This window comes from Gopherus flavomarginatus, chromosome 8, assembly GCF_025201925.1.
Source record: "Gopherus flavomarginatus isolate rGopFla2 chromosome 8, rGopFla2.mat.asm, whole genome shotgun sequence".
NCBI lineage: Eukaryota > Metazoa > Chordata > Testudines > Testudinidae > Gopherus > Gopherus flavomarginatus.
The window spans coordinates 60,418,894-60,445,809 of NC_066624.1; the positions used below are offsets into that span (position 1 = coordinate 60,418,894).

Genomic DNA, 26,916 nt, shown 5'->3' on the forward strand with positions numbered 1-26,916 from the left:
CTCAAAGAAAAAAAAAAACCACAGCCTCTTCTAACTAAATTATCTCCATGTATTCATCTGCCATTATGTTAATGCAATGTGAAACTCAGCTGATGGCACAAAGTAAATTATGTGGGGGGGTGGGGGGAGGAAGGGAAAGCAAAATTGACCTTTTGAGGACTTGCTGTTATTCCACAGCATAGTTTGAAAGAGAAAGTTTCAAGTCCTGTTTAAAGACATTTTAGGTGATATAAAGGGAGACAAAGTAGGCACAGAGATGACAATATTAATGCTCCTCGGGGTTAAATGTTTGTGATCTTATTTACCTGCACATTTGTTGAAAGAGCCCAGCATATCCCGCACAAACGCTCTTCCCAGTGTGAAGGACATCCTTTGGCTCACAAGAACGCTGGCCTTTGTTATGAAAGCCCGCAACATCGTATTCTGGAGAAATGAAGACAAAGTAAAGTTCCTCCAAAAGCCTGGAAACAAAGGGATTGACGAGTAATAGAAAATGTTTGGATTATTTTCATCTCCAAGAATCATAAACAAAGAGAAATGATCTGTAGTAGGAGCTGTACAAAGATGTTTCCTCTGTAAATGTCTGTTTTGGGTTCTCTCCGCATGCATCTCCTAAGGAACTAAAGTTGCAAACCTAGGCTCTGATTCTGCAGTCAGATCCAAATGGGCAGATACTTATTTCTGTGCAGAGCCAATGTGTCTCCTTTAAGGATCCATCTCCATACAGCTCCAGTTGCAGGATAATGGCAGTAAAGGGTAAAATATAAAGTCCTCAGTATCAGAGAAAAATCCTTGAAAGTATATAATCAATGAAAAACATGGAACAGTTTGTTGTAAGTGTATCACACATCAATGTGAGTAGAGCTGGGTAATTGTCAACCTTTCCATGGCACCAAAACTATTCATGAATTTGGATCAAATTTGGCAAACGTTTGCCCTCCCAAAATAGATTTTTTTAAAAAGTCAAAATAGTTCATTTGAATCATTGTGAAACAAATCTGTTTGAAAGATGTTTTGTTTAGAAATTTATATATATAACATGAAAAACATTCAAATTACATGAAACACTGAAACCAATTAGTTCTGGATCGAAAAACATCTGAAAATGAACTAATCCCTCCACCCAACATTTTTTTTATCCGTTTGTTTCATTTTGGGTGTTTGTGTTTTTGTTTGTTTTCAGCCTGAAAAATGTTAATTTTGGGGTTTTTTTGGTTGAGCCACCAAACTGTAAAATCAATGATTTGCTCAGAACTAAACATGGGCAGGGAATTTATAGTTTGAGCTGGAGGAAATAATATTTTCAAAATAAATACAAAAAGAGAAACAAAGGAGGGTTTATAGGCAGAGCTAGAGCAAGTGGCCCAGGAAAGTTAATTTTAATACCTAGTAACCTTGACTATGGCCATAAGTCTTTATAAAATAGTAACATATTTTTCTGACAAAGGGCTAAGGAGTGCCATCAGCACGCTTGTAACATTCCTCCTTCCTTGAATGCTGTTCAGGAGAAGAGAGCCTGCGAATGCTGCATAGACTGATGAAATGCTGCAACTTGACTTTCATCTGAAAGATTCCATTAATATAAGTGCCTTTAAGTCTGCTCCTGAGGGCATGAGAGAAGGAAAGCTCTACAGCAGTGATTTCCAAAGGCTCCTTAGTGATCTGTGGAGCACTGGCTCTTGGGATACAGAGAGAGAGCTGGTCACATGGTGCTGGCTCCTTGTTTCCAGCTGCTAAAGTGCATGAGACAACACAGCTGAAAATACATGTAGTGCTTTTTCCTAGAGGGATGATACACGATCATGGACAGGAATGGAGATGGCCCATGCAGTGATGGATGGGAGGCAAGGTGTTCAGGAGATGCTTTCTTTTTTAAAATGTGGGCCAAACCATGACACAGTTCATAACTGCTGCTCTACAGGATCCCCATAGGAAGACTGAAATGTGCCAATCCAAAGGTCATCTACTAGCCAGAACTTGACACTGATTTAAATTCCTGGTTCCAAATTGGAGCAGAGAGTCCTGTGGCACCTTATAGACTAACAGACATATTGGAGCATGAGCTTTCGTGGGTGAATACCGACTTCGTCGGATGCATTGTGTGCGCAGGGGAAGTCGGAGAGTCTACCCTCTTGCATGCCCATCACCAGGGAGGGTGGACAGGGACCTGGAACAAAGAGCTGCGAAACAGGGTGGTGGGAATAGCACATAACAGTGCATCAGAGATATCCTAAGAATATGAATGGGAATAAATGGATTCCCAGGTACTATAAATCAAGCAAATTGTTCTGATGGGATCTTCAGTTATAAGAGCATTTGTTAGTTTTGTCCTAGAATGAACCTCAGAACAGAGAGATTGATTAAAAACCTTATAATCCATCTCTTCCCAGCCTCCTCCTTGTTATTACAGAAGAATCCTCATCTTTTGCTAAATTATAGTATTTGATTAACATGTGATATGTTCTCCTACACTTTTAGGGGATGGACTCTATGATCAAATACAACTATTCCATCTCCACACTGTATGATTCTAATTGGCATAGCTATGTACAAACATAAACATGTCAATTAAATAGGTGCCTGAATTATTAGCAGCTCACTGGAATGCATGGTGGTATCATGACTCAGTTTCTCTGTTTCATGAAATGCTTAAAAATAAGCAATGTATAAATAACAGGCATGTCATCTAAGAGTGAATATAAGAGGGGTGTATGAACCCCAAACTGCTTCACTAGGGTCTCTAGGAGCCTGAGCCCAGTTAGGCAAAGGGGTGACAGCTGGAGGGAGTTAAGCATAATTGCTGATCAAATGCACCTGGGGAGGAGCAAAGGGCAGTGGGAAAAAGGCCAGGGATGAGACCTGGGAGAGGTATCTGGAAGTTTTATCTTCTGGACTAAAGGCAGCAAGAAATCTGGGAGGCCTTGAGCCAGAACCAGAGGGTTCTGAGCCAGGAGGAAGCCTGGGGCCAGAGCTAGGTTGTCCTCAACCAGGAGGAAGCCAGAGGCAGTTGAAGCCCCAGAGGCAGTAATGATAAAACATAAAGCCACTTGGATTGAAGTTTGAGAGGCTGCAGAGAGAGATGAAAAGGAACCGTGTAGTGCCTCTCTACGTAATAGATGCCAGAAGAGCTGGCCCTCTAAAACTTCACAAACCAGAAGGGCTTCCCCGACTCTACTTGAAATGTCTTGATTTGTAAGCCAATCTCATGTCTTTCTGGGGTTTGACTCATAATGTTTTGAACAAGTGGGGTTGGGAGCTACAGTATTTTTTATGGTGCCAGTTGACTGCACAAATCTACAATATATATTTTAAAATGTAATTCAGGTGGAGTTGAGGAAAACGTTTTTCTTTGTTTTAAGGCAGGTTCAGTACAGTAGAACCTCAGAGTTACGAACACCTTGGGAACGAAGGTTGTTCGTAACTCTGAACAAAATGTTATGGTTGTTTTCCAAAAGTTTACAACTGAACATTGACTTAATACAGCTTTGAAACTCTACTATGTAGAAGGAAAATGCTGCTTTCCCTTTATTTTTTTTTAGTAGCTTATGTTTAATAGAATACTGTATTTGCTTTTGTGTGTGTATATATCCTGCTACCTGACTGTGTACTTCCAGTTCAAAATGAGGTATGTGGTTGACTGGTCGGCTTGTAACTCTGGTGTTTGTAACTCTGAGGTTCCACTGTATTGTGCAGATTTTGTACCAGTGGTAAATCTACTTTGCACCACCTAGTACTGGGAAACTCCTGCTGTGGTGGTGTTTACTTCTTGGCATGGGTGGCTGCAGTGCATTTGTTGCCAGAAACAGACCTTTACTGGAAATTCTGTGTTCCAATATGAACAGGCTTCATGCTGAGGTTTTTAGTTACATGTTTTTGGTAGAAGAATACATTGGGTCTATAAATCTGGGTGAGAGAGAGGGAGTTAAACATGCCCTTCTCTTGGGCCCTGATTCTGCACGGGAGTAATCTTGCAGGCAGCTAGTGCCACTGACTTCAATGAAGTTGTGCAGTTAAGGATTGCTCATGTGCTTTGCAGGGTCAGAGATGGGTTGCAGACACAGGACTTAGCTTCCTGGCAAATTAAACACTTAAAGAATCACACACGTTACAGAAAGTAGCTGAAAAAGAGTGTTTATCACACTTTGCTGAGCATGCACGCTCTCTTCTGCATGTCCCTAGCCACTCGTGAAATGCTTGTGCATATGAAAAAACAGAGGAGCCCATGGTTTGTAAATGGCTGTCCTCTGCCTTATTTATTCAAGGTCAGAGTCAGCCCAGCCCATACCCGGCGATGCGGTGTGTAACGAGGCTCCACCCCCGCACAAACCCACTTGTGTGGTCCATGTAAAGGTCAGGCAGAACTGCAGCCCCTAGTAGGGTGGGGAGGGGCAGGCACAGTGTGAGATCATGGCTTTTCTCTCTTCCCTTCTCCCTCTGCCCCTCAAAATAAATGTGTGCGAGCTAGCAGAGCTGGCCAGCACCAGGCTACATGTCACAATCATGGTCTTACTGATGTTACAACCTAGCATTTTTGATGCTGCAGTCACTGGCATGATGGTGACTTGTTCTGTGGCATCTCTGAATAACTCAGATGGGAAACTCAGGCTTGTCACGTAGGAGGAAATCATTGACACATCACCCTGGTGGAAACTGGCAGGGATGGGAGAGGAAGTACAGAAATATAGATAGCACAAGAACCTCTCAGTAGAGTTCTGGATACTGACAGCAGACTTTATCCAGAATGAATTGTGGGCTCCCCTTCTCCTCTCCCTCATGTGCCCCCTACCAACCTACTTACAACATGCAATCACAATATAATGAGAGTGACAGCAGCAGCATTGTCTGCCAAATCTGTGGGAGTCCAGGATCTCGGCCTACCTATGTGATGACATATCCACATCCAAATGGCTCTGACCTTCTCCAGATCATTTCGGGCTTCCCGGAGCAGGGCTTTCACCAGTTCCTCTATGCTGTTCTTGACACTCACCTGTTTTTGTATGGGATAAGATTAGAGGGTTCAAGTGAGAAAATACTAGGAGGTAGGATGTCCCCCTTTTCTACCTTCCTGTTGAAGTCATAGAGGCCCCTCTATGACATTCCATTTGTTTTTGCATGTCTGGCAGCGCCTCTGATCATTTCTGCAAAGCTCTCGCTGGGCAGTACCAGCACCTACTCTGTAGCAACTGCCCTTTGAGTTTGCTCATTCCCCAGCTTCCTGGAAGCTCTCTTGGTGAGAGACCCCAATGCTCATGAGACTAGTTCCTTGTAAAGGCAATGCAGATTAGGATTATTGTGGGCCAGACATGTTTAACCTTCATGGCAAAGCTCAATTTTTCATCACAGAGTAGCCACCCTTACCAAACATTCAAAGGACATTATTGATGCATCTATGCTTATCACCGCCCTTGCAAAGCATATTTTGCTTTTAGATCCCCACACACAAAATCTTCATCAATGTCACCGCTTGTTGTAAGAGCCAATAGTCATATATCATCACTGGTATTCCCCATCCTCCCCTGCACACACTCTGATTTCTGTTGTCTCTTAACAAAGCAGCTATCAGCTTCATAGTTCCATAGAATATCAGGGTTGGAAGGGACCTCAGGAGGTCATCTAGTCCAACCCCCTGCTCAAAGCAGGGCCAATCCCCAACTAAATCATCCCAGTCAGGGCTTTGTCAAGCCTGACCTTAAAAATCTCTAAGGAAGGAGATTTCACCACCTCTCTAGGTAACCCATTCCAGTGCTTAACCACCCTCCTAGTAAATAATTTTTTCCTAGTATCCAACCTAAACTTCCCCCACTGCAACTTGAAACTATTACTCCGTCTTCTGTCATCTGCTACCACTGAGAACAGTCTAGATCCATCCTCTTTGGAACCCCCTATCAGGTAGTTGAAAACAGCTACCAGATCTCCCCTCATTCTTCTCTTCTGCAGACTAAATAAGTCCAGTTCCCTCAGCCTCACCTCATAGGTCATGTGCTGCAGCCCCCTAATCATTTTTGTTGCCCTCTACTGGACTCTTTCCAATTTTTCCACATCCTTCTTGTGGTGTTTGGCCCAAAAGTGGATACAGTACTCCAGATGAGGCCTCACCAATGCCGAATAGAGGGAATGATCACATCCCTCAATCTGCTGGCAATGCCCCTACTTATACAGCCCAAAATGCTGCTGATGACTCATCACTTCAGATGAGTCATCAGTGGAAATTCAAAACTGTAAGTCCACATTGAGAGTGATTGATATTTTTGGTCGTACTTTTTCCTGAGTAGGCTATTCCACAGTTGAAAGGGCCAGGGAAAGATATTTTCAGTGTAGTTTTTGGGCAGAAGTTCTGAAAGCCTAGGTCAGACTAAAGGACAACATCACCTCATTCCCCTATGGAGCACCTCGGTCTCCCAGGGAGCGAGTTCCTGAATGGCTGAAGACAGTGTGGTCTTGTAGGAAGACTGAGTTAGATGAGACGTACCTTTGATGCATAGGCATCCAGTTTCTCAAACTGCTGCAAATCTAATGTCATGGATTTCAGACTGGATTTGTCCCATGGATATGCTGGGAACAAACAAGGAACAATCACTCCAGAAAAGAGAAGCTTTGTAACTGGCCAATCATCAGGCAATCAGAAGAGTCTCCCACCCACTGACTGAACTTCAAGTGTGTGCCTAGGATGACACTTGAATGAGACCCTCCCAGATTGTAGGTATCTGCTTTATCAGTTCCTCCCATCCAAGCCAGTCAGATCTGCGCTGTGCATGTCTAAGCTGGGAGTTCCTCCTTTGCATATTTTGCACAACATAAACTGCACAGTAAAATCTGACAGTAAAAATAGGGTATGATGTCCAACAGGTGCCCAAACTGATAACGTTAGAATATCAGGCCTGGAGGAGTCAAATAGTATTCATCAAGAGCTGACTTCTGATATCTATAGTCCTCAAATAGTCTCAGTAAAATATATGGCACTATTTGCCTGATAAAGGCTCCAATCCTGCAAAGCACAGAAGTAACTTTACTCATGGAAGTAGTGCCAGTGAAATCAATGAGGTTACTGCTGTGAGTAAATTCACTGATACATATAAGCCTTTGCAGGATTGGGATTTAAGGTTCTACTCAGCAGGGGAAAGGGAAAAAGAAATTAGCCCTAAATTTATGAATACTGTAATATATTCAAATGAATTATTCTAATATCTTCCCCCTTTTTTCACCAAGTATATACAGCTGATTGAATGTTCCACACATCACTTACTCAATGGATAGCACCCCAAAATTCATTTGAATAGTGAACAAAAATCTTTTTTTTTTTTTTCTGCAACCATCACTAAGCAGGCCATTCTAGCAAGTCAAAGCTACAAGAATCCTGCCCTCTGCGATGCTGGGATTAAGAGATTCTTCCAGATATTGCTTTATGGCTGTTAAATTGCAGGGAGGCAAGAGGGAAGGGGGAATAAAAAAGATAATTAGAGTTCAAATTTTTATTGTGTGAATTCTGAGTGCCAATAAATAGCAAGGGAACAGCTTAAAGTGTAAGAGTTGGTAACCTCAGCAACCCAGCTGTGGTGGCATGAAGAAAGACTAGGTTATGTTACCAAATGGGTGTAGAACTGTTACTCTATATGTACTGTTTGCCACTGGAAGTGAGGGTCATCTGTCAAGAGCAAGAACTGAACTGGTGACTTCAAGATCACAGAAGCATGAACCTTTACTGCCTGAGCTGGAATACACAGCTCTTACAACCTGCCTGTATTAGTCTGATCAATCTTTATCTGTGGCCTAGGCACCACTAGAGGGGGATGGAGCACCACATTGAGCAGACATGAGTGGTTACATAGTGTAGCTCCCATCTGTAGGAGCACCATCAATGGGAGGCAGGAATGACTGGTCCCCAGGCCATCCCAGTCAGGCAGGGGCTGCCAGAACAGGCTGCCTTCTGTGAGGTGATGTGTAAATACAACCCCTCCTGCATTAGGAGATAGCTTCATCTGCTGCTAAAGTGCTCAGTTCAGGTTCTAGCATCGACACTCCTAACGCTGGGACAGCTGCTATCTCAGACATTGGCTTGTTTGCTGCAACCTTTGACTCCTGCAAGTGGAGGCCATAAGACCACCCTTCAGGATGGATTGCCGCAAGTAGAACACAGTGAGACGTCTTAGTGGACTAGTGTCTAGTCTTTTTTTTGGGGGGGGGGGATTCTCTTTGGCTGTGGTTTAAGGCTAAGAAGTAAACTGGTTTCCTCATCCTTCGTGGAAAGTATGCTCCCAACCTGGATCTAGTTAATGGAAGCATCTCTCTTCTCAGAAGTCCCCAGCCCCCACTGGCCAATTACGTGAGCAGAAATCTCTGAGCCTGGATTCTTCAATATTCCCCCAGACTTAGTTCATTGTAATGGGAGAGCCAGCCAGTTAATTCAATCACAAGCAATGGCATCTCCTGTTACCTATTGGGCCAAATTTGCCTAAAACAGTGTGGGAGCACACAGCTTCTGTTTCTCTAACAGGCTTGTTTGTTTATCTAGCTTTTCACTGAAAAGGGGCTATTACAGTGACCTAAAGAGAGAAAGCAGATTTACACATTTGAAAGGTTCTTATTCTATTCAGCTCTGAAAATTACTTCTTGCCTTTTGGGAGCCAAATGGGTTTTTAAAATTGGTTATCAGTTTTCGTCTTTGTCAGGTTACAGCTGCAAAGGCTCCCCACAGACACCGAATCCAAAATAACTCATGCAGTCCGACACTATTACCTTGGCAGTTAGAAATGTGTAGCAGACCCATTTGCAAAGCAGACTTCTCAGTTATGTTGCACATGCAGTCTGTCTAAAACACACATGACATTCACCGAACCATCCTGACTTCGAATCCCAGACAATACAGCGTGCAAAGCAAAGTACAGTTAGAGAGACAGAAATGAAATCATTCATTTGCTGTCACTGTACTTCGATAGAGTTGTTTTTGGCCAGTTCCGCATCATTTTTGTGATCATCGTGAGTCCTATTTCTAAAACCGAATGTGAGTCCCATTGGGGGTGCTCACTGCAGTGTAGAAATTATGCCGTGCTAATCACAGAAAGCTACAATACAGCAGATAGTTACCATGCAGGTCTTTTCCACCAGGCAGGGGCACTCTGCCCTCCCCGTTCTCTTGAAAACCTAGAAGGTTGCCAAAACTGAGGTGAGATAAACAGTAGAAAAGTAGAAAAGGGTAGAGGAAAGTTAGTGTGTCTATGTGGAGTACATGGAAGGTTGAAAGACAGGCTTTTACTTCCTTGTCTTTAACCCTATGGTTCATATCATGTTGCATACAGCCCATGAGGGAGAGATGGAAGCAGCACAAGACAGAGATAAGTAGAGAGTGCTTCCCCTCCCACCAGTCCTGTGACCATGAAGGTACCAGACAGCACATTCACAAACAGTCAGATGTCTTCTGTTGTAGGCTGAAGGCTGGGAACATTGTGCTCCATCTTGCCAGCGAGCCAGACATATGGCTTACTGTATGAAAGAAATTCAAGTGTGTGTTTCAGCGAGATCTTAGCTTGTGTTAACACCTGCAGCACAGGTTTTTAAATGATACTTTCCCAGAGTGAGCTACAGATCAGCTGGAGCATGTTTTAGGGGTGATTCAGCCACCAGAAGGTCACCAAATGTGAGATAGCTGTAGTTCTGGAGGAGGCCCCACCCCCACAAAGAAAAGGATTTTGTTCTCACTACCAACTGCTCCTCTTCATACAAGACCCAAGAGCTGGCAGAGCACAACCAGCATCTGCCCAGCGGGGAGTCTGGGCACATGTCCACCTCTAAGTAGCACAGTCATCATCTGAACTCAGCTGCTGGCAGCCTCTCCAGTGCCCCAAGAAGGCAGGCCCCATAATGAGAGATGTTGGGCTAAACTTATGGCTGGAGCAACTCCACTGAAGCTGGACTAGTGTTTCCACTCACAAAATACGCAGTAACCAAGCAGCCTCACCTTTGTTATCCAGGCCTGTCAGACTTGGCAGCTTGCGGACTCCTGCAATAACCCCCCGACAGAATTAGTCAAGAGTTACCAGTGGAAGAAAACTCCACCAGCCATCCCAGCACTCACAGAGTGCCTAAACACCTCTGTGAGCACCACAGGCTCCATCCCATTCCTATTAAAGCCCATGGAATGTCTTAATTTTCCCTCCGTTGGCTCAAGCCCCAGATGCACTGAGCATTTTCTTCTTTCTTCATGGAGGCTTTTTTTTTGTTGTTACTGTGCTGGTGACACCCCCTCCATCCCCCACGTGTCCTGATATTTTCTTCCTTTCATCTAGTCACCCTAGTTTAGATTAATCCATTTTTAAGTATGAGGGATTTGAAAAGGGAACCATACACTTATAATATCTTTTTTTTAAATTATTTAAGTTATAAAGCAGCTGGTGGTTGGAAGCTTAAATGTGGCATGGAAGTAGTGGTTACTGAGGGGAACTGGCAGTGGGTGTTCCTGTGACCATTAGTTTGGATTTGACTGAGTTATGAACTTTAGAAAATCACACTTTGAGCAGTGTCACCTTTCTGTTACTTTCATCATTGATATGCACAGACAACAAGCTAACACGTTTAACACTGTGGTAACCAAATGAGCTCCTCTACTCCCTGCTTTCTAGTGCAGCTGATATGCCATATTTTAGCTGGCCCAAATGTTTTAAAACAGTGATGTACCTTTCCCAAGGGAGAATTTCTTGAACAGCTGTGGGGTGGTATTTCTAGGATGTACCTCGACAGTCACATGAGTTCCTGCAAGGAACAAAGAGTCAGAAGTGGCAAAGAATGAAAAAGCAACTAGCAAGTGAAAACATATAAGATTGAAAATATCAAAGATTACTCTTCCAAGTGCAAACCACATTCATTAATATTGTACCAATATTAAACTAACTCATAGGGCCTCCACTTCTGCCTTTCTATGTTAACATCCCTCTTGTCCAACCTCCCCTCCCCTGCCTGTTTCTTCTCTATCTGAAAACCAGAATGTCCTTACTGGGCTGGTGCCTCAGTGCAAATGATTTGTCCACATGCCTACCATGAAGATATATTTGTTCTGTTATTTTTTAATGAAGTGAACAGGTTTGCAGCACTATGGACAGAAGAAGAAACAAAACAGTGAAATAAGCAGATAAAAAATGATCCTATGCACTTCAGATTCCTGGTGTAACAGATATTAAAACATTCCCCAGCCTCTCTCACTTTAACAATGAATTGGAAACTGAGTCAGAATTCTAGGAGCGCATATCTTGGTTTGAAGATGGTGTTGTGTGTTTGACTTGATACCACACAACATTTTGATTAAAAAACTAGAATTATATAAAAATAACATTTGCAGTGTTTTTGTAGCCATGTTGGTCCCAGGATATTAGAAAGACAAAGTGGGTGAGGGAATATCTTTTATTGGACTGTCTTCTGGTGGTGAAAGAGAAAAACTTTTGAGCTACACAGAGCTCTTCTTCAGGATTAAATGGATTAAAAACTGGCTAACTAAGGACTCAAAATGTAGTTGTAAAAGGGGAATCATCATCAAGTGGGTGTGTTTCTAGTAGGGTCTCACAAGGATTAGGTCATGGCCCTACTCTGTTTAACATTTTCACCAATGGCCTGGAAGAAAATATTAAAATCTTCGCTGATAACATTTGCAGATGACACAAAAATTGGGGGAGTGGTAAATAATGAAGAGGGCGGGTAACTGACTTAGAGCGATCTGGCACGCTTGGTAAACTGGGTGAAAGCTAACAATATATGTTTCCGTACAGCTAAATGCAAAAGTATAAATCTGGGAAAAAAGAACATAGGCCATACTTACAGGGTGGGGGACTCTGTCTGGGAAGCAGTGACTGAAAAGGATATGAGCCACCAATATGAGACTATGGCCAAAAAAGCTAATGCAATCTTGGGATGCATAAACAGGAATCTTGATTGGGAGCGGAGAGCTGATTTTACATCTGTATTTCGCACTGGCGTGACCGCTGCTGAAATACTGTGCCCAGTTCTGGTGCCTACTATCCAAGAAGGATATTGATAAACTGGAGAGGCTTCAGAGAGGAGCCATGAGAATGACGACAGGATTAGAAAACATGCCTTATAGTGATAGACTCAAGGAGCTCAATCTATTTAGCTTACCAAAGAGAAGATTTAGGGGTAACTGGATCATCCTCTGTAAGTAACTATATGGGGAACAAATATTTTAATAATAGAATCTTCTATCTAGCAGAGAAAGGTCTAAGATGATCCAACAGCTGGAAGTTGAAGCTAGACAAATTCAGACTGGAAATATGGTGTAAATGTTTAACGATGAGAGTAATTAACCACTGGAACAATTTACCAAGGTCATGGTGGCCTTTCCATCACTGCCAATTTTTATATCAAGATTGGATGTTTTTCTAAAAGCTCTGTTCTAGGAATTATTTGGGGGAAGTTCTCTGGCCTGTGCTGTACAGGTCAGACTAGATGATCACAATGGTCCCCTCTGGCCTTGGGATCTATGAAGATCAATAATGGTACAATAATGACCTTGCAGGAAAGCATTTATCTGCAACCTAAGCATTACGCTGTACTGATCATGCAGTATTGTGACCTCAGGGCTCAAAACTCAAGATTTAGGCCAGAGTTACATTATAAACGTTACTGACATAGCTTATTTTGTCCGTTAGGCGTGTGAAGAGGTGTGGCAACAAAAGCCCATAGTGTAGACAGCTGTACTTTTGCTGGTATAGCTTATTTTGCTCAGAAGGTGGCATGTGCTGGAATGAGTTCTACCAACAAAGCTGCACTCGGTTGGTCTGAGCAGTGTCCTCACTAGGAGTGCTGTGCTGGCATAGTTATACTAGAAATGCTTATTTGCAAAAATAACCCACTTTGGAAAACAAAACAAAGTTGATACAAAATTTCCACAGAAAGTTTTAAAAAGCAAAAAATCAGTTTTGAAAACCAATGGAATAAAAGTCTCTGAAGTTTTTGTGAATTATTATTATTATTATTATTTATTTTATGTATTATTTATTAACTTCTTTGTCCCTAATCAAGACCCACTTTTTTAAGGACCAAGAAAGCTTTAAATATCAATTTTAGTATAGAACAGATGTACAGGATGAATCAAACCCAAGACGGCCCGATTATAAAATGTAAAGAAATAATTTGAACCAACGGACAAACTCTTGTTACTTTTCTTGTTCTCTTAATGTCTGCTCTACACTAGGAGGGTTTTGCTGGTGGAGTTATGCCAATATAGTTCTGCCAACAAAAGCCTCTAGTGGGGATGCAGTTAAAGTGGTATGAAAGGGCTTATACCAGTATAGCTTATAGCTTTAGCCATATTGGTATAAGTGCAGTTATGTCAATAAAAAGCCATCTACACCAGCTTAGCTATGTCAGGTTAAAAAAAAAAAGCATATCCTTAACCAACCGCAATACTGGTAAAACTTTTAATTGTAGACCAGGCTCAAGATTCTTGAAAGAATTGTTCAGTGACTCTTCAAATTCTTCATCTTTTGCAGTCCGATTATAAAAAATTCTCATCTGTGTCTCTTGCTGTGGTCATGTTCTGGGCAAGTTTTCTCTCATAACGAGCATAAATAAGAGATGAATGCTGCATTGCTACAGAAAATCAGTGTTCACTGGGTTACCACCTACCTTCGTTGGTGTAGGAAGTAATGACTGGTGCCTGCTCGTCAGGCTGCATCTGAACTGGCTGGCCTGTTTATATGAAGAAAACATCTCCGTGACTAGAATAAAATGGAATTTTCTCATCCTACAGCAATGGGCACCAACTGCAGAACCAGGTTAAATCTATAAATGTGGTGCACCAATGAGCTAAATGGCACTGAGATTCCATTCTATAGCTTTTATAGCTTGTAAGGCAAATTGATACAGCAGAGCTCAATATTCTATGTGCTGTGTGAACCAATTCCTGGGCCTCAAATGCAAGTGGAGTGAACAAGAGAGTGATAGTTGGGAATAATGCATGCAATTCAGGCATTGGGAGCAAGACCCTGGCTGAGGAAGTAGGGAAGGAAGGAGAACTCTCTGGAGAGGCATGACTGGCATCAACTGAATTCTGTTTTATTGAAATGTATCACTCAGGGGCGGCTCCAGGCACCAGCACGCCAAGCATGTGCCTGGGACAGCAAGCCATGGGGGCGCTCTGCCGGTTGTCGTGAGGACGGCAGGCAGGTTACCTTCGGAGGCATGCCTGCGGAGGGTCCACTGGTTCCACGGCTTCGGCAGACCTCCCACAGGCATGCCGCCGAATCCGCGGGACCAGGGACCTCCTGCAGGCAAGCTGCCGAAGGCAGCATGTCTGCCGTGCTTGGGGCGGCAAAATACCTTGAGCCGCCTCTGATCACACTTGCATAAGTAGTCTAGTTCAGTGTTTCTCAACCTTTTCAGATTGGCAACTTCATATTTGAAGTCAAAAATTTGCACTCCCCTCTTACATTTACTATATGAGTAAAACACGTATCAATAATTAGTATGTGTGTGTTTCAGTAGGCTGACAGAGAATACATGACCTTGAAATGGAAGAGGTGCACTGGGAGTGGGGAGTGAGATTTTCTTTGCTTCAGACTGTAATAAAGTTTTGAATGTCTTGTGACCCCCTGACTGCCTTTCATGAGCTCTCCAGGGGCCACACCCCGTCTCTTGAAAAACACTAGTCTAGTGGTAAGGACCTGGACTGGGTGTCAGGAGACCTGCATTCTGTTCCCAGCTGCATAACTTTGAGTAACCTCCTCTCTTTTTGTTTGTGTAGATTGTAAGTTCTGTGGGGCAGGGACTGTCTCTCACCATGTGTGTACAGCACTCAGCAGAATAGACCCTGATCTCAGTTGCAGCCCCTACGTGATGTGGTAATACACATGGTACTAAATAACATTAATTTATCCCACAGGATTGCAATGACATTAAGCTAGCACAGTCAGCCAATGCCATTTAACACTGAGCAATATCTTGCATATGGCTTTGGACATTAGAACCTGATTCACCGAGGATGAACATTGGCCATGACACTGGGGTTATCCTTTACTGTTTTTCAGAAAGTGTCATGGGATCTGTGTCCCAACAGCAGAAGGAACTTCACTTTAACAGCTCATCTGAAAGGCCAGATACTTTTCATAATTCACAGCTGACATGGATCAGGTCTGTGACTTATGAGACTTTGATGCACTGTATGTGGCAGCAGTGTGTTTTTTTTTTTAATGTGGTTCAATCTCAGTTAATGTCATACCGTTTGTAAATATTGCAGCAGCACCAGCTGCTCCATGGTGTCAAGTCCTCATAAAGACAGGAATGCGGCTGATTAAAGTGAATTTATTAACCCATTTGGTGCTGGTGCATTAAGAGCTGGCTATTCCTTTTTGAATCAGAAAGTCTTAATTATCCTCAAGAGGACTCCTCTTGTGTCCTGAAGGCAGGCTAGAGGAAAATGTATTGATACTCAGATTTGCATTGAACTACTCGAGGTACTTCAGTTAACTCTGTGTGATGGGTAATTCTGTCCCTTCTAGTCCTGGTGAATTTCCTGATCTCCACTATGTAGCTGTCATTGAAAACCCTCTCAAGCACAAAGGAAGAGCATGTTAAGGCTCTAAAGCTATTAATATTTATCTGTTTTTCTTATTTGTCACCTGTCTGTCTGATTTGGTCAAAGACAATTACTGACAGTACCTTGCCACAAGATACTACTTGCTTGCTTACTGTCTATGGGCTGAATCTGCTCCCATTGATTGCAGTGGGAGCTGGATCAGAACTCACATTAAGCAATGCATCAGTAACAGACAGGGTTTTCATATAGGGGTTATTAGTAGTTCTGTGGAAGCAAAACTCTGTTTTTTTTCACTTGCCTTTCCTCACTAGAGACCAAATTATGTTTTCATACAGGCAAAAATGAGGTTGGTTGGTGGCCTGAGCTCATTCCCTAGGGGCTGCTTATGTTCCATAACAAATCCAGGGCACAGTTTTGTACAGCCCTTAAGAGAGGCTTTGAGTGGGACTAGTGGGAGGGGTTATAGGTCAGATAAGAAGTGGATTGGCTGAGCTATATGGAAGCTCAGGACTGGGGCATAGATTGTTCCTCATGTCAAAAACAACTGTGCAGAGGACTGGAAAGTTTGGGAGGATCCTCCCAGGCAATTTGCATCCAACTTTTCCATTAGTGGTTGAAGTGATGAGAGATTCACCTTCTCAAAAGGACAGGGTTTCCTGTCTCCACACACCATGAACTCCACGGGGCCTGGGAAAGCTAAGAGCTCTGTGCGACTGTTAATACTGCCTCAGGCTATGTTAGCTTTCAGGAGGATTCTTTATTGGTTATGATATAGAATCAGAGAAATGTAGGACTGGAGAGGACCTCCAGGGCTTACCTTGTCCATCCCCCATGCTGAGGCAGGGTTATGTATTTGATAATTATGATGCATGTATGCAATAGTGTGCCCAGCACCTAGCCATCCCACCATATTCCCAGTGCGCACACACACACATCCTGACCTCCAGCGGCTCCTGCTGATAGCTAGAGATAGGAAGGTGACACTCTCCCCCCCTCTCCCATTATGCACAAGCACAGGGAGATCCATGTCTGAATGGAGCCTCCCTGTGCACATCACCCAGACTCAGTAGGGCCTGGAATGGAAAGGGCTGTGACAAGCACATTGTTAGTGTGGAGAGGCAGCCTGCGAAGCATCTCCACGCAGTCTGCCTGGCTCCAGCCAGCTCTACGATGCCCTCACTATCACTTGCCCTACGTTCTCACATACAAAATGAGAGGGCAGAGAACACAACGTACCAGGAAGGCCATTCCCTCTGGGTTGCTGTGATCTGTCATTTCCATTTCCATCGCTTTGAAAACCTACATAATGACAAGCATGGGCATGAGAGTCAGACAATATCATTCACGGGTGCTGGGCAGCGTGTCTACTACCAGCTGGTGGGAAGATCACATCAGGCCCACTCCTGTTCCCACTCAAGACAGAAATAAAATTTCTGTTGATTTAGCTGAGACGAGACCAACTCCATGACGAGGAGACATCACTCAGCTAGGCATTAGTTACCCAAGAGGACTCATAGAAGAACTGTTGACCTGTGAGAATGGAAAAAATTTCTTTGAAAAATGCCAGTCCAATATTTTCCTTGCTATTTCTGTTCTTGTCGTCCAAACTCAGACTCCTTTTCTACTTACTCCTGCAATCAGATTAATTTAAGACATTACAGTCAATTGCAATGGGAATGGTGAATATATCACATGTTTAATATTATGGACTATATTCATCCCTGATGTAAATCCACTGACTTCAAGAGGATGTCTTTATTTTTCTCAGCCATGGCCCTGTTTTAGTTCCCAAACTCTTCCTGATTACGCTGTGTGTTCATTTAAATGTTAGACAAATTCCCTACCAGAGTAACATGTTGCAGGGCTATTCAAGGAGAATCTCTCACTGGAAAAGTTTGAAAATCATGATGGTTGAAAGTAAGTTCTAAAGCACTTTAGAGATCAGCAGCAGGGGAACACTACTATTGATACTAACTAGCTCTTCATCCATAGACCCCAAAGTACTTTACAAATGAGGTCAGTGTCATTATTCCTATTTTAGCGATTGGGGAAACTGAGTCACGGGCGATGAAGCAACTTGCCCAAGGTCACCTAGCAGGCCAGGAATGGAATCTAGGTCTCTTGAGTTGCAGCCCCAAGCTGTATCTGTTAGGCAACACTGTCTTCTTAGAGGCTATGACATTGTTTATGAAGGAGAGATATACCATTAGAGTTGGTCAACATTTCTGAATAGATATTTTCAACAAAAAGAGATTTTCATTTGGATCAAAATTTTACAGTTTATCAACAAAAAATGGAAATTGAAAACTGAAATAATTTTGGTAAATGTTTTGACTCCAGTAAAAATGTGCAGTTTTCAAAAACAAAAATTTTATCTAAATGAATTTTCAAAGCCCTGAAACTTTTCAGCTTTCTATGGCAAGTTTTCATTGATTTTTTTTTCATTTTTAGGGTTATTTGGAGAAATAAATCACACTCAATTTTTAAATAGTCCTCGAAAAATAAATTGGCATTTTCTACCAGGTCTACCCACTACCCAAATATTCCCTCTAGTAGTGCCATTAATCTAAATACAAGAGAGTTCACAGAAGGAAGTTATCCAGCTATTACCCTCTCATGGGGGTGAGATAGTGCCAGGAGTAATTAGTTCCTGGACTCTTAGCCTGAACAGTTGCTACCCATCCCTTCCCCCTCTGCCCTGCCACCTATCCACTGATCCCCGTTCCTCCATATAAAACTGCTTTCCATGCTCAGTCTCCCCTCCCCTCCTGTTTGTGTCCCCAGAGCTCCTGAGCCTTACCCTTTGCCTGCCTACAATGGTTCAAGCCAAAATGGCTCGGAGAGCTGATTTTGCTGTAATTTTGCAGAGTGAATCCTTCTGGGGCATATCATTGCTGCTTGAGGTGGGCAGACAATTCAGGGGTAATTGTAGTTGCTGGAAAATGTTTTAGTCAAAAATGGCCCTTTTTAATACAATGAAATGGTTTCATTTTTCAATACCTTCCATCTCCCCCCAACGAAAACTGAAAACATTTTCAGTTATCGTTTCAGGTTTCCTCACTTGTCAGTGAGGAAAAAAAGGGGGAAGAAAGAAGAAAGCAAACTGGGAACGCAATTTCAGAACCAAACATTTTTTGGAAAATCGAGACTTCACAGTAAAAAAAGCTGTACGTTATTTAAAAATTTGGTCTTTTTTGAAAACATTTAAATGAAAATGTTTTCAAAATTTCCAAGCTCATCTCACCCCCACCAGCTCTGTAGGAGAAGGCTGCAAAGCAGTTGAAAACATTGGTGCTAGTGTGGCCATGAAGTAGACAGAAATCAACTGTAGCTAAAAATTAGATTAGCCAGATCATCCACCTTTTCCTGTCTTTTCTTCAGTATCTATATAGCCCTAATCACCAGAGTCTGAAATACAGTTAAAAGAGGTTGGGATTAAACCAGATTGCAGCAATGGAGTGTTTGCTCTTTCCAGTTTTGCTGGGAGGGGAGGTTTTCTCTGTTGTCTGCAAATAGCCCATGATTTCCAAGGTTCCAAAAAGAGCATGGAAGATCCCCTGAAGGGATAGGAGATAGGCCAAGGGGATTGTCACAAACTGTAACTATAAATGGCTCATGGTGATATTCTTTGCAGACGAAGTATGCACACACTCGCGCGCACACACACACTAAAATAAAACCATGTTGCCCTATGCATCATTTGTGATAGTCATCAATTTGGGATTAAATAACTGAAGCACAGTCAGTTCAACCTGCTCACTGCGTTGCCTTGTAAATCTAATGCATTTTCAGAAATCCTTTGGCAGTGTCTCACACTATATAAAATGTTCCGTTGTAACAGGGCAAATGTAAACACGGTTCTCGGAATAATAGCCACATGCCGCTCCATGGGTGTGCCACACAGGTGCTGCACCCTGAGTCACGTGCAGTGTGTGGTATGCAACATGCAGAGGCTCTTGTTTGTTAAACAAGATCAATAAAACTAAGTTAAAAGTGGATGATTTTAGAGGGGAGTTTGCAGGTTTGGGTTTTCATTGCATGTCTTTAAATTACAGGGGCAAAAAAGAAAACCAAAAAACCTAGTGTTCTTTCCTGAGAGCTGATGGTTCACCTCTCATTCTACAACTCACCTGCAGCTTGGCTCTGCATGCATTGCAACTGCACCCTCCACTTGAACAACTGCAAATATTGCTTTACCTTGGCTGTGGTGCGAGGCACTGATTTCCGTCTGTCTGTCTGTCTGCACCCTTTGCACTGTCTTCCTCTTCTGAGGGCGAACTATGAGAAGCATCTCAATTGTTACTGCATTGGCGTCTTTTTTAAACTCCATGGTACCCATCAGAGCATTGCCACCGCTTCCTTCCTCAGACCTCCTGCTGCTGCTGCAGAACCGGCAGTGTTTATTTTCCACTCTTGGAAAGGCAAATGCTCCCCCTCACCCAAAACGAACTCTGCACACACACAAATAACGCGTGCCCGACCCTGCTCAAATGCACCATTACTGCCCTGCCAAAATCTACCCTAATGAATAGGTTACAAGTCACCTTTGAAAGGAAATCCCAGTGAGGATCCACTTCCTAAATCTGAGGAAGGAGCCACATTTCAGAGGGAGAGTTCTAGTTTCAGGACAAGCCCTCCTGTCCCCCTTCCCCTCTCTCTGCCCTTTCAGATTTAAGCACTCATCTACCCTCAAATCCCCCTACCAGCACTGTTACGCTAGAGGGAATTCATTCTGCAACGCTTGCAGTTCTTTAAAAGGATGCCTCTCTGATTCTTCTCTGCCACACCCAAAGTGGAAACTGTAAAACACGGGTTAAAAAAAAAATCAATGGCTTAAAAATAAAAAATAACAAAAGGAGTGATGAGGAAGGCATGCAGCTGTGAAAAAAAGCCTGTGACTTTGTGTCCTGGGGTGAAGGTTGGTGTAAAGTGGGGTGTAACAGCCATTTTCAGGGGGAACAGCACTTCCAAAACTGATTAATAAATAACCCTAACAAATTAATAAATAACCCTAATAAATAAATAAATAAAGAGATGTCTGTCCTGAAAAAAACAGACCCTCCTTTACAAGCAACAAATGGATCTTCCCACCAATTGGCATGAAGGACATGATCTCTGAAATCTGTAGGTGCCAGAAAACACTAGCAGCAAAAATCCTGCCTCAGCTGAAAGTCTCATACCCACAACCAGGGTAGGAGAGGGAGTACAGCGGTCTGGTTTAGCAATTAGCAGCAACCCTGTTTAGCTGGCCCCTACCATTTGTACAAGGTGCTGGATTAGAAACCCTTTCTAATTTTATCTTGGGCCTCCATCCTGTCAGAGCTGCTAGCTGAGGGATGTTTGGCTGGTGGCCTCAGGGGAATTTTAACACCTGTGGTTTGATGGGCTCTCTCCGGCAGTTACACAATTTTGCACACTTGCAGTTCTCATTTATCATGCTGATGCCAGCCCATGGTACTGACACAGGGGATAAAGCTATGTCTAATGGTGTTTACTTTTTGGTGCCACGAGCTCTAATCGCTGTTGGAATTTTTGGCAAGTGGAGGTTTTTTCCCCTCCAGTGATTCTGGGATAAATTTGCTGCTCCTTAATCTATAGACAAGGAGCTAGTACTGTTGACTGATGTTGGCAGAGTTCACACAGGTACACCTCCCACCCCCAATCTACAGCCCCTACTGTGAGCTGCTGCCAAGGCACAGGTAGCCAACGGGCAGCCAACCTTCCCTGCAAACCCAGCAGGATGCCTCTACTCAGCAGATCCAGAAATAGCATGTGTGGCTGTGCATGCTGCCTCTGCCCAGCTTTGCCACTGCCCCCTTAGTAATCCACGTGTACAATGCACTCAATATTCCTGGGATGTTCTAATGCCCACACTCCCCTGCTCAATACTTCAGTTCCAATTTGGAGCCATCCTGCTAGCAGAGGAGCAGTCACGGGTCAGGGCAAGGGGTCTCACAGGAAGGAATAGATGGTTTTAGGGCTATTGCTTTGTAACCCACTTCACACAGTATGGTAGGTGGGTCTTTGCCTACCCTGGTGTCTGGACCACATAAGTATGCTAATGTTTCCATCTAGGGGGAATCAGCTCTTTAGCTTAAGCAGCAGCAGCATGTGCCTTTAGATTTAGAGGTTCCTGCTGATGACCCATCCAGTGAGGCATTTCGGTGAAAGGAAGGAAAAGAAGGGCATGGGAGATTCAGAAAAGCACTCAAAATTCTGCGGGCTCAGGCAAACATAGCCTCCAGGCCTTCGGGGGCTCACCCATCTGACTGTCAGGACCCCTGAGTTAATGAAACTCTCCTGTGTCCATCATTCTAGCAGCTCCACTGTCCTCCTCTCAGCTGGTGTCTCCACTTGGAGCCCTCTTCTACTCTCTCCTCTGCCACCACATCTAGGCTGTCAATCCCAGTGCTTTTTTCCTGCACAACATCCCTACAGGTACCTTTTCTTCTCTATTTTGCTGTCTAAATCCCTCACCCAAGCCTTGGTTCTTTCTCCTCTAGACTTCTTCTCTCTGACCTTCTTGAACATCACCATGTCCCCCTACTGCCCAGCCAAAATACTCCTGGTAACATCATCATCTTCCTCACCATCTACTAGGCACATCTCACCCCCATTCTTGCATCCCCTGGCTCTCCACATCAGATTGACACTCTTCATACATGCCTTCTATACCGCATAAAACTTGGCTCCAGCCTATACTCCTCCCCAACAGCTCCCTTCACTCCATCAGCATCTCAAGCCTCCTCACTCTCTCCCATTCTTATCTCCATGCTTTCTTCCACACTGCACCTTACGCTCGGACCTCCATATTCCAGTGACACAAACCTCTCCTCCTTCATATCTCTCCTCCAAACACCCTTCTTCTGGCAATCCCATTAGACAGACCTCAGCAACTCAATGGGCAATGATTCATGAATAATTAGAGGGGAAACCCCTTGTGGTATCAGATTAAGCCTTTGTCTATGTGAGAACGTTCACTGATTTAAACTAAGGTATGGATTTAAACCGATCTAGTAAATCTGGTGCGAACCCCTGTGTGGCACCTATTTTGGTTACGGAGTTGCTTTTTTTCAGTATAGTTTAAGTTGATTGGGGACAGCTAACTTTCAATACAAATTTAAGTTAAACCCCATGCATCCTTCCTAAAAGCCTCCACCACCTGGGTGTCCTAGTGCTTTTTGTTTTTCAGTTGCTGTTGTCTTCTTAGGGCTAGATTGCGAGAGTCAGACTCGGGCTTCAGAAGTGGGCACTGGAGTTGCACTGTCCCAAGGGGAATTCTATACTCATCTATCTAGGTTCCTACAAGGCCCTCCTCACCGTAGTATGTAGGCACCTCCCATCTCTGGAAAAACAAGTGTTCTCTTTCTCCATTCCTTCCTTGCCAGCAGAATGGGGTTCAGGATTTTCTCGTTTTAATGAATGAGTCTATAGGAATGAGAACAATGAGAACTCGATTGTGGGGAAGCCTAGGAGAAGAGCTGTGTATTTGGCTCTGAGCATGGCAAGGTTACTGGTAGTTTTTATTCCTTCAAGCAGTGAGTTTGATACACCTGGGGTGGCTGCTGTCGGCTTCCATTGTCACTAACCTCCTCCTATCAGCCGGCAGAATTATCACCACAGCGCCTCTCTGACATCTTGAGTAGGATACTCTAAATGTTTCCATTCAAATGTATTTTCAACAGAAAATTTGGGCTTTTGACTAAATGAATATATTCATGGGAAGGGTCTACATTCCTTGGAAATGGTCAAATTCAAATCTTTCAGTTTTTAGACAAAAAAATGTTGGTTGTCAGGCTTGCCAGTGAAAAGGTCCATGGAACCCTCCCCTCTCATAGGGCAGAGTCGCTTACCTCTCCTTGTGCATCCAGGCAGCTAAACATATTTGTGCCTCCCTGTCCATCCCCTATACTTTGTGCATACAGCACTGGGGCAGCAGCCCATGCTCCGTGGAACAACTTACCAAGAGATGTGTTGGCTTCTTCATCTCCTGAAATCTTTAAATCAGGATGGGAGGTCTGTCTAAAACAGATGTTATGGCTCAGTCACCAGAGATGGGCTTGAGGTAGTAATCCCTGTGTGAAGTTCTCTGGCCTGTGCTATGCAGGAGGGCAGACTGGAAGATCATGACGGTTCCTTCTGGCTTCCTAATGTATGAGCATGTGGCAATTTAACTAAGTTAAGAACCACATCTTTTCCTTTTCCCATTGGTTTAAAGTGTCCCAGGACTGATTCCTGCCCCTTATCTTGGGCCACAGGCAGGTGTTATCTGGAGGCAGAAATTTCACATCTTGGGGAGGAGGAGGTTACTGCCAGGTTGATTTAAAAATAAAGCAACTCTTTGAAATTGATCAAGGGTTTGAAATGTTAGAATAAATCTCAGGGAGATGGATTAGTGGCCAGAGTACAAGTGAGGCTGTACCATGAGAGAGAGAGAATATGTACATAGTGAGAATTATATTATTAAATCCTACTGAATATAATATAAAACTACAGACCAGAGTTTTTGAAGAAAATACAAAATAATCTGGGCCCTCTACAAGTCTTCTGGCTCTAGCAAATATGTGATGACAATGGCATTACACGTGGTGGGAAGATCCATTCTGCCACAGATCTGAGACACTGATAAAAGACTGAAATCAGTGGGAGTTCAGTGCTGCCATGTTTTTGAAAATCCCACTAGGTGCCTATCTGAACCTTAAGGCATCTGAATACTTTTTAAAATCTGACCCTGATGACCTTGGGCCCCTCAGTTTTTGGGGGCCCACTGTGAGACACCTTAGAGGGGCTTGACTTTCAGAAAGTGCTGGTGTGTACCTGCCATCTGAAAAGTCAGACCTCAAAATCAAAGCACCAGCAATCACTACTCACATTTGAAAATCTAAGCTCTGGATCTTGAATTCCCCTCTTAGCTGCTGCATTCAGCAGCTCATTCAAATTGTGGTAGCTGTCTGATTTTGAGCATTTAAAGCTTCCAAGTGTGTTCCCACGGCACTGAACATTCTAATGATACTGCAGTGTGCTGTAATGGAGTCCTTTGGTTTGCCTGTCCTTTCTTTCTCCCTCTAACTCAACTGCAACACAGTGAATTTATTCCTCTTTCATAAGCTACCACTCCATGCATTGCTCAAATGCTCCATTCATTCTGCAGCTTCTGCTGTGTCAGCAGCTGTGCTTTATGATTTAAGACGCAGCAGAACTTTCCACTGAACTATATTCAGTTTCCTGGTATCCACACAACCAGGGATCTAATTGATGGCTGAGATATTATTGTGAAAAGTGATCAGGCCATATTTAGGTTGCAGAAAGACAATGAGGATTGTTCATTTACACTGAGCTAAATGAAATGTCCGAAACACCACAAATAAACACAGCGATGGGCACAGACTTTACCAAAATCGAACATAACATGACATTATACAAAGTGCTGGTAATGCCCTCAGCTGTCACCTCTAGGGACGTACAGTCAAGACTGAGAAGGCCCAAGGAAGGACAATGAAAATCGCTAGTGACAGGGGCTCAGATCCTCAAAGTTATGAAGGCACCTAACTCACTGACTTCACTGTGGTGTTGTTTGATCTGCTAGGGCAAATCCTATGTGTCTTGACAAAGGGAGAATTCAAATTACAGCATCAGTAGAGGAACCTACCTGAGGCAAAGACCTGGGATATGGGCCATGTGATTTTTCTTTTAAAACACATCCCTTCTACCCGCCCCCCTTGCCATTTTTGTTGCTTTATGATAGATGTTATTTCTCCTCTTTGTGCAGGAGCAGCTGGTTACTTAGCCAGCAGGATGACTAGCACAGAGTCAGCGGTTCCCACACGAGGGACCTCTTTTCTCCAGAGCTCATACTCAGGTGGCTGCAACTCAAGACCTCTTTCTATAAAAGCAAGAGAGGGGTCTGTTGGCAGGACATTTGCCATGAACGGTTGTCAGCATTTGGATTTTCTTCCCCCTGGTCTGCCAAAGAGTGGATTTGTTGACCTTCAGGACACTCTACAAAGCTTTCCTTGTCTCGTTGGCCTATGTTATTAATCCTTTATAATCACCGAGGAAGGGAACTTATCCCTACAATGCAGCTTGGGCACCAAGAGAAGGTTACTCCCCAACAACTGTCATTCTTTAAGAGCACTGCCTCTGGCCATTCACACTCATCAGAGGTGCTCTCCCAGGCCAGACTATCAGGAAGAGCAGTGGCTGCTGAGATTGCCCAAGTGCTCTGCCATGGCACTGAATGCTCAGGTTATGAAAGGGCTTTGTGGAGTCAGTTTGGGTTTAGTAGAACTGAGCCAAGATTCCTGTGAGAACAGAAATCTGAGGGGAAGGGTGGATAGTGTGAAGACAGATCTGCTTATTTCAGGGTATCTTTGTAAGATGGTCCAGGGCACCCAGACCATTGGATGGGCTGCTCTTTGAGCACACTTTGTGACCTGCAGAAGCAACATTCTGGAAGCACTAGTGACCAGCGAGGAGCCTGACTTTCTTCTTTGAGCTGCCCTTTGCATAGCCCCCATTTACTGGAGTACAGTGAGAAATACAAACCCAGGAATGTGGGTTGAGCATTTCCAACTAAACATTCTCCCAGGGCAAACATAAGATCTGGATGCCAAGCTGAGAGAGGAGTGCTGTGCGAACAGAACTCGAGAAAGCAGCCCTGCAGATCTCCAAAATGGAGATTTTCCTGAGGCATGTTGTCAGTGCCTCCTTAGCCCCAGTAGAGGGAGCTCTCAGGTACTGTCACAGTCACTAACACATAGCTCGTGGCAATGCACAGCATGGTCTCTTCGAGAGTGGCCAGTATTAATTTTTAGAATCCTTGTGGGCCCCACCTTCTGCACTCAAAGTGCCAGAGTGGGGAATTAGCCTTGACAGCATTTTTCCGTATTACATTTCAAACTCTTTTCTAGTGCCAGTCACCTCTCATAGACTAACAGCATGATACTCTCAGGTTTCACTTCAGACCACATCATCATCATCAGAACTTGTAGCATCATAAATTCCTTCCAACACCTCTGCTACCCTCAGGTGGAACACTGCTGGTGCACTAGAGATACTAACAAATAACCAAACAATCCCTACCTGCCAAACATGGTGTATCTAACTCTGCCTACATCAGTGGTGTTTGTCATGGTTCATGGGCTTAGTTCAAAACTCAGAAGCATTTTGCTCCAACCAAACCTGTGCATATTCTTAGACATGTTGCTGCCACATTGGACCACCCAGTCAGTCGGTTCAGCAGCCAACGTGTCAGAACAACCACTCACCCTTTTGGTGCTAATTCCACCTATACACTTACAGCCTGTGAATCAGAGTAATCAGACATCTTGATTCAGACTTCAGCTCTGAACAGCCAATTAACGTGCAACCACATAGATTTC

General features: G+C 43.6%; 1 protein-coding gene across 5 annotated transcripts in view; it reads right to left on the reverse strand.

Moving 5' to 3' along the window:
* Positions 1-26,916, reverse strand: part of KY (kyphoscoliosis peptidase) — an 80,561-nt gene that overhangs the window by 14,430 nt on the left and 39,215 nt on the right. For 2 of the 5 annotated variants that reach the window (XM_050965446.1, XM_050965447.1), the window contains exons 5-12: positions 16,772-16,834; positions 13,627-13,689; positions 10,669-10,743; positions 9,953-9,994; positions 9,082-9,138; positions 6,470-6,552; positions 4,879-4,987; positions 306-423 (exon numbers count right to left, since the gene is read on the reverse strand). In XM_050965446.1, the coding sequence (XP_050821403.1) occupies positions 306-423; positions 4,879-4,987; positions 6,470-6,552; positions 9,082-9,138; positions 9,953-9,994; positions 10,669-10,743; positions 13,627-13,689; positions 16,772-16,834 (610 nt within the window). Of the gene's footprint in view, positions 1-305; positions 424-4,878; positions 4,988-6,469; positions 6,553-9,081; positions 9,139-9,952; positions 9,995-10,668; positions 10,744-13,626; positions 13,690-16,771; positions 16,835-19,732; positions 20,136-26,916 lie in introns of those variants that run through there. The other 3 variants (XM_050965448.1, XM_050965450.1, XM_050965449.1) reach the window with 3 other exon arrangements.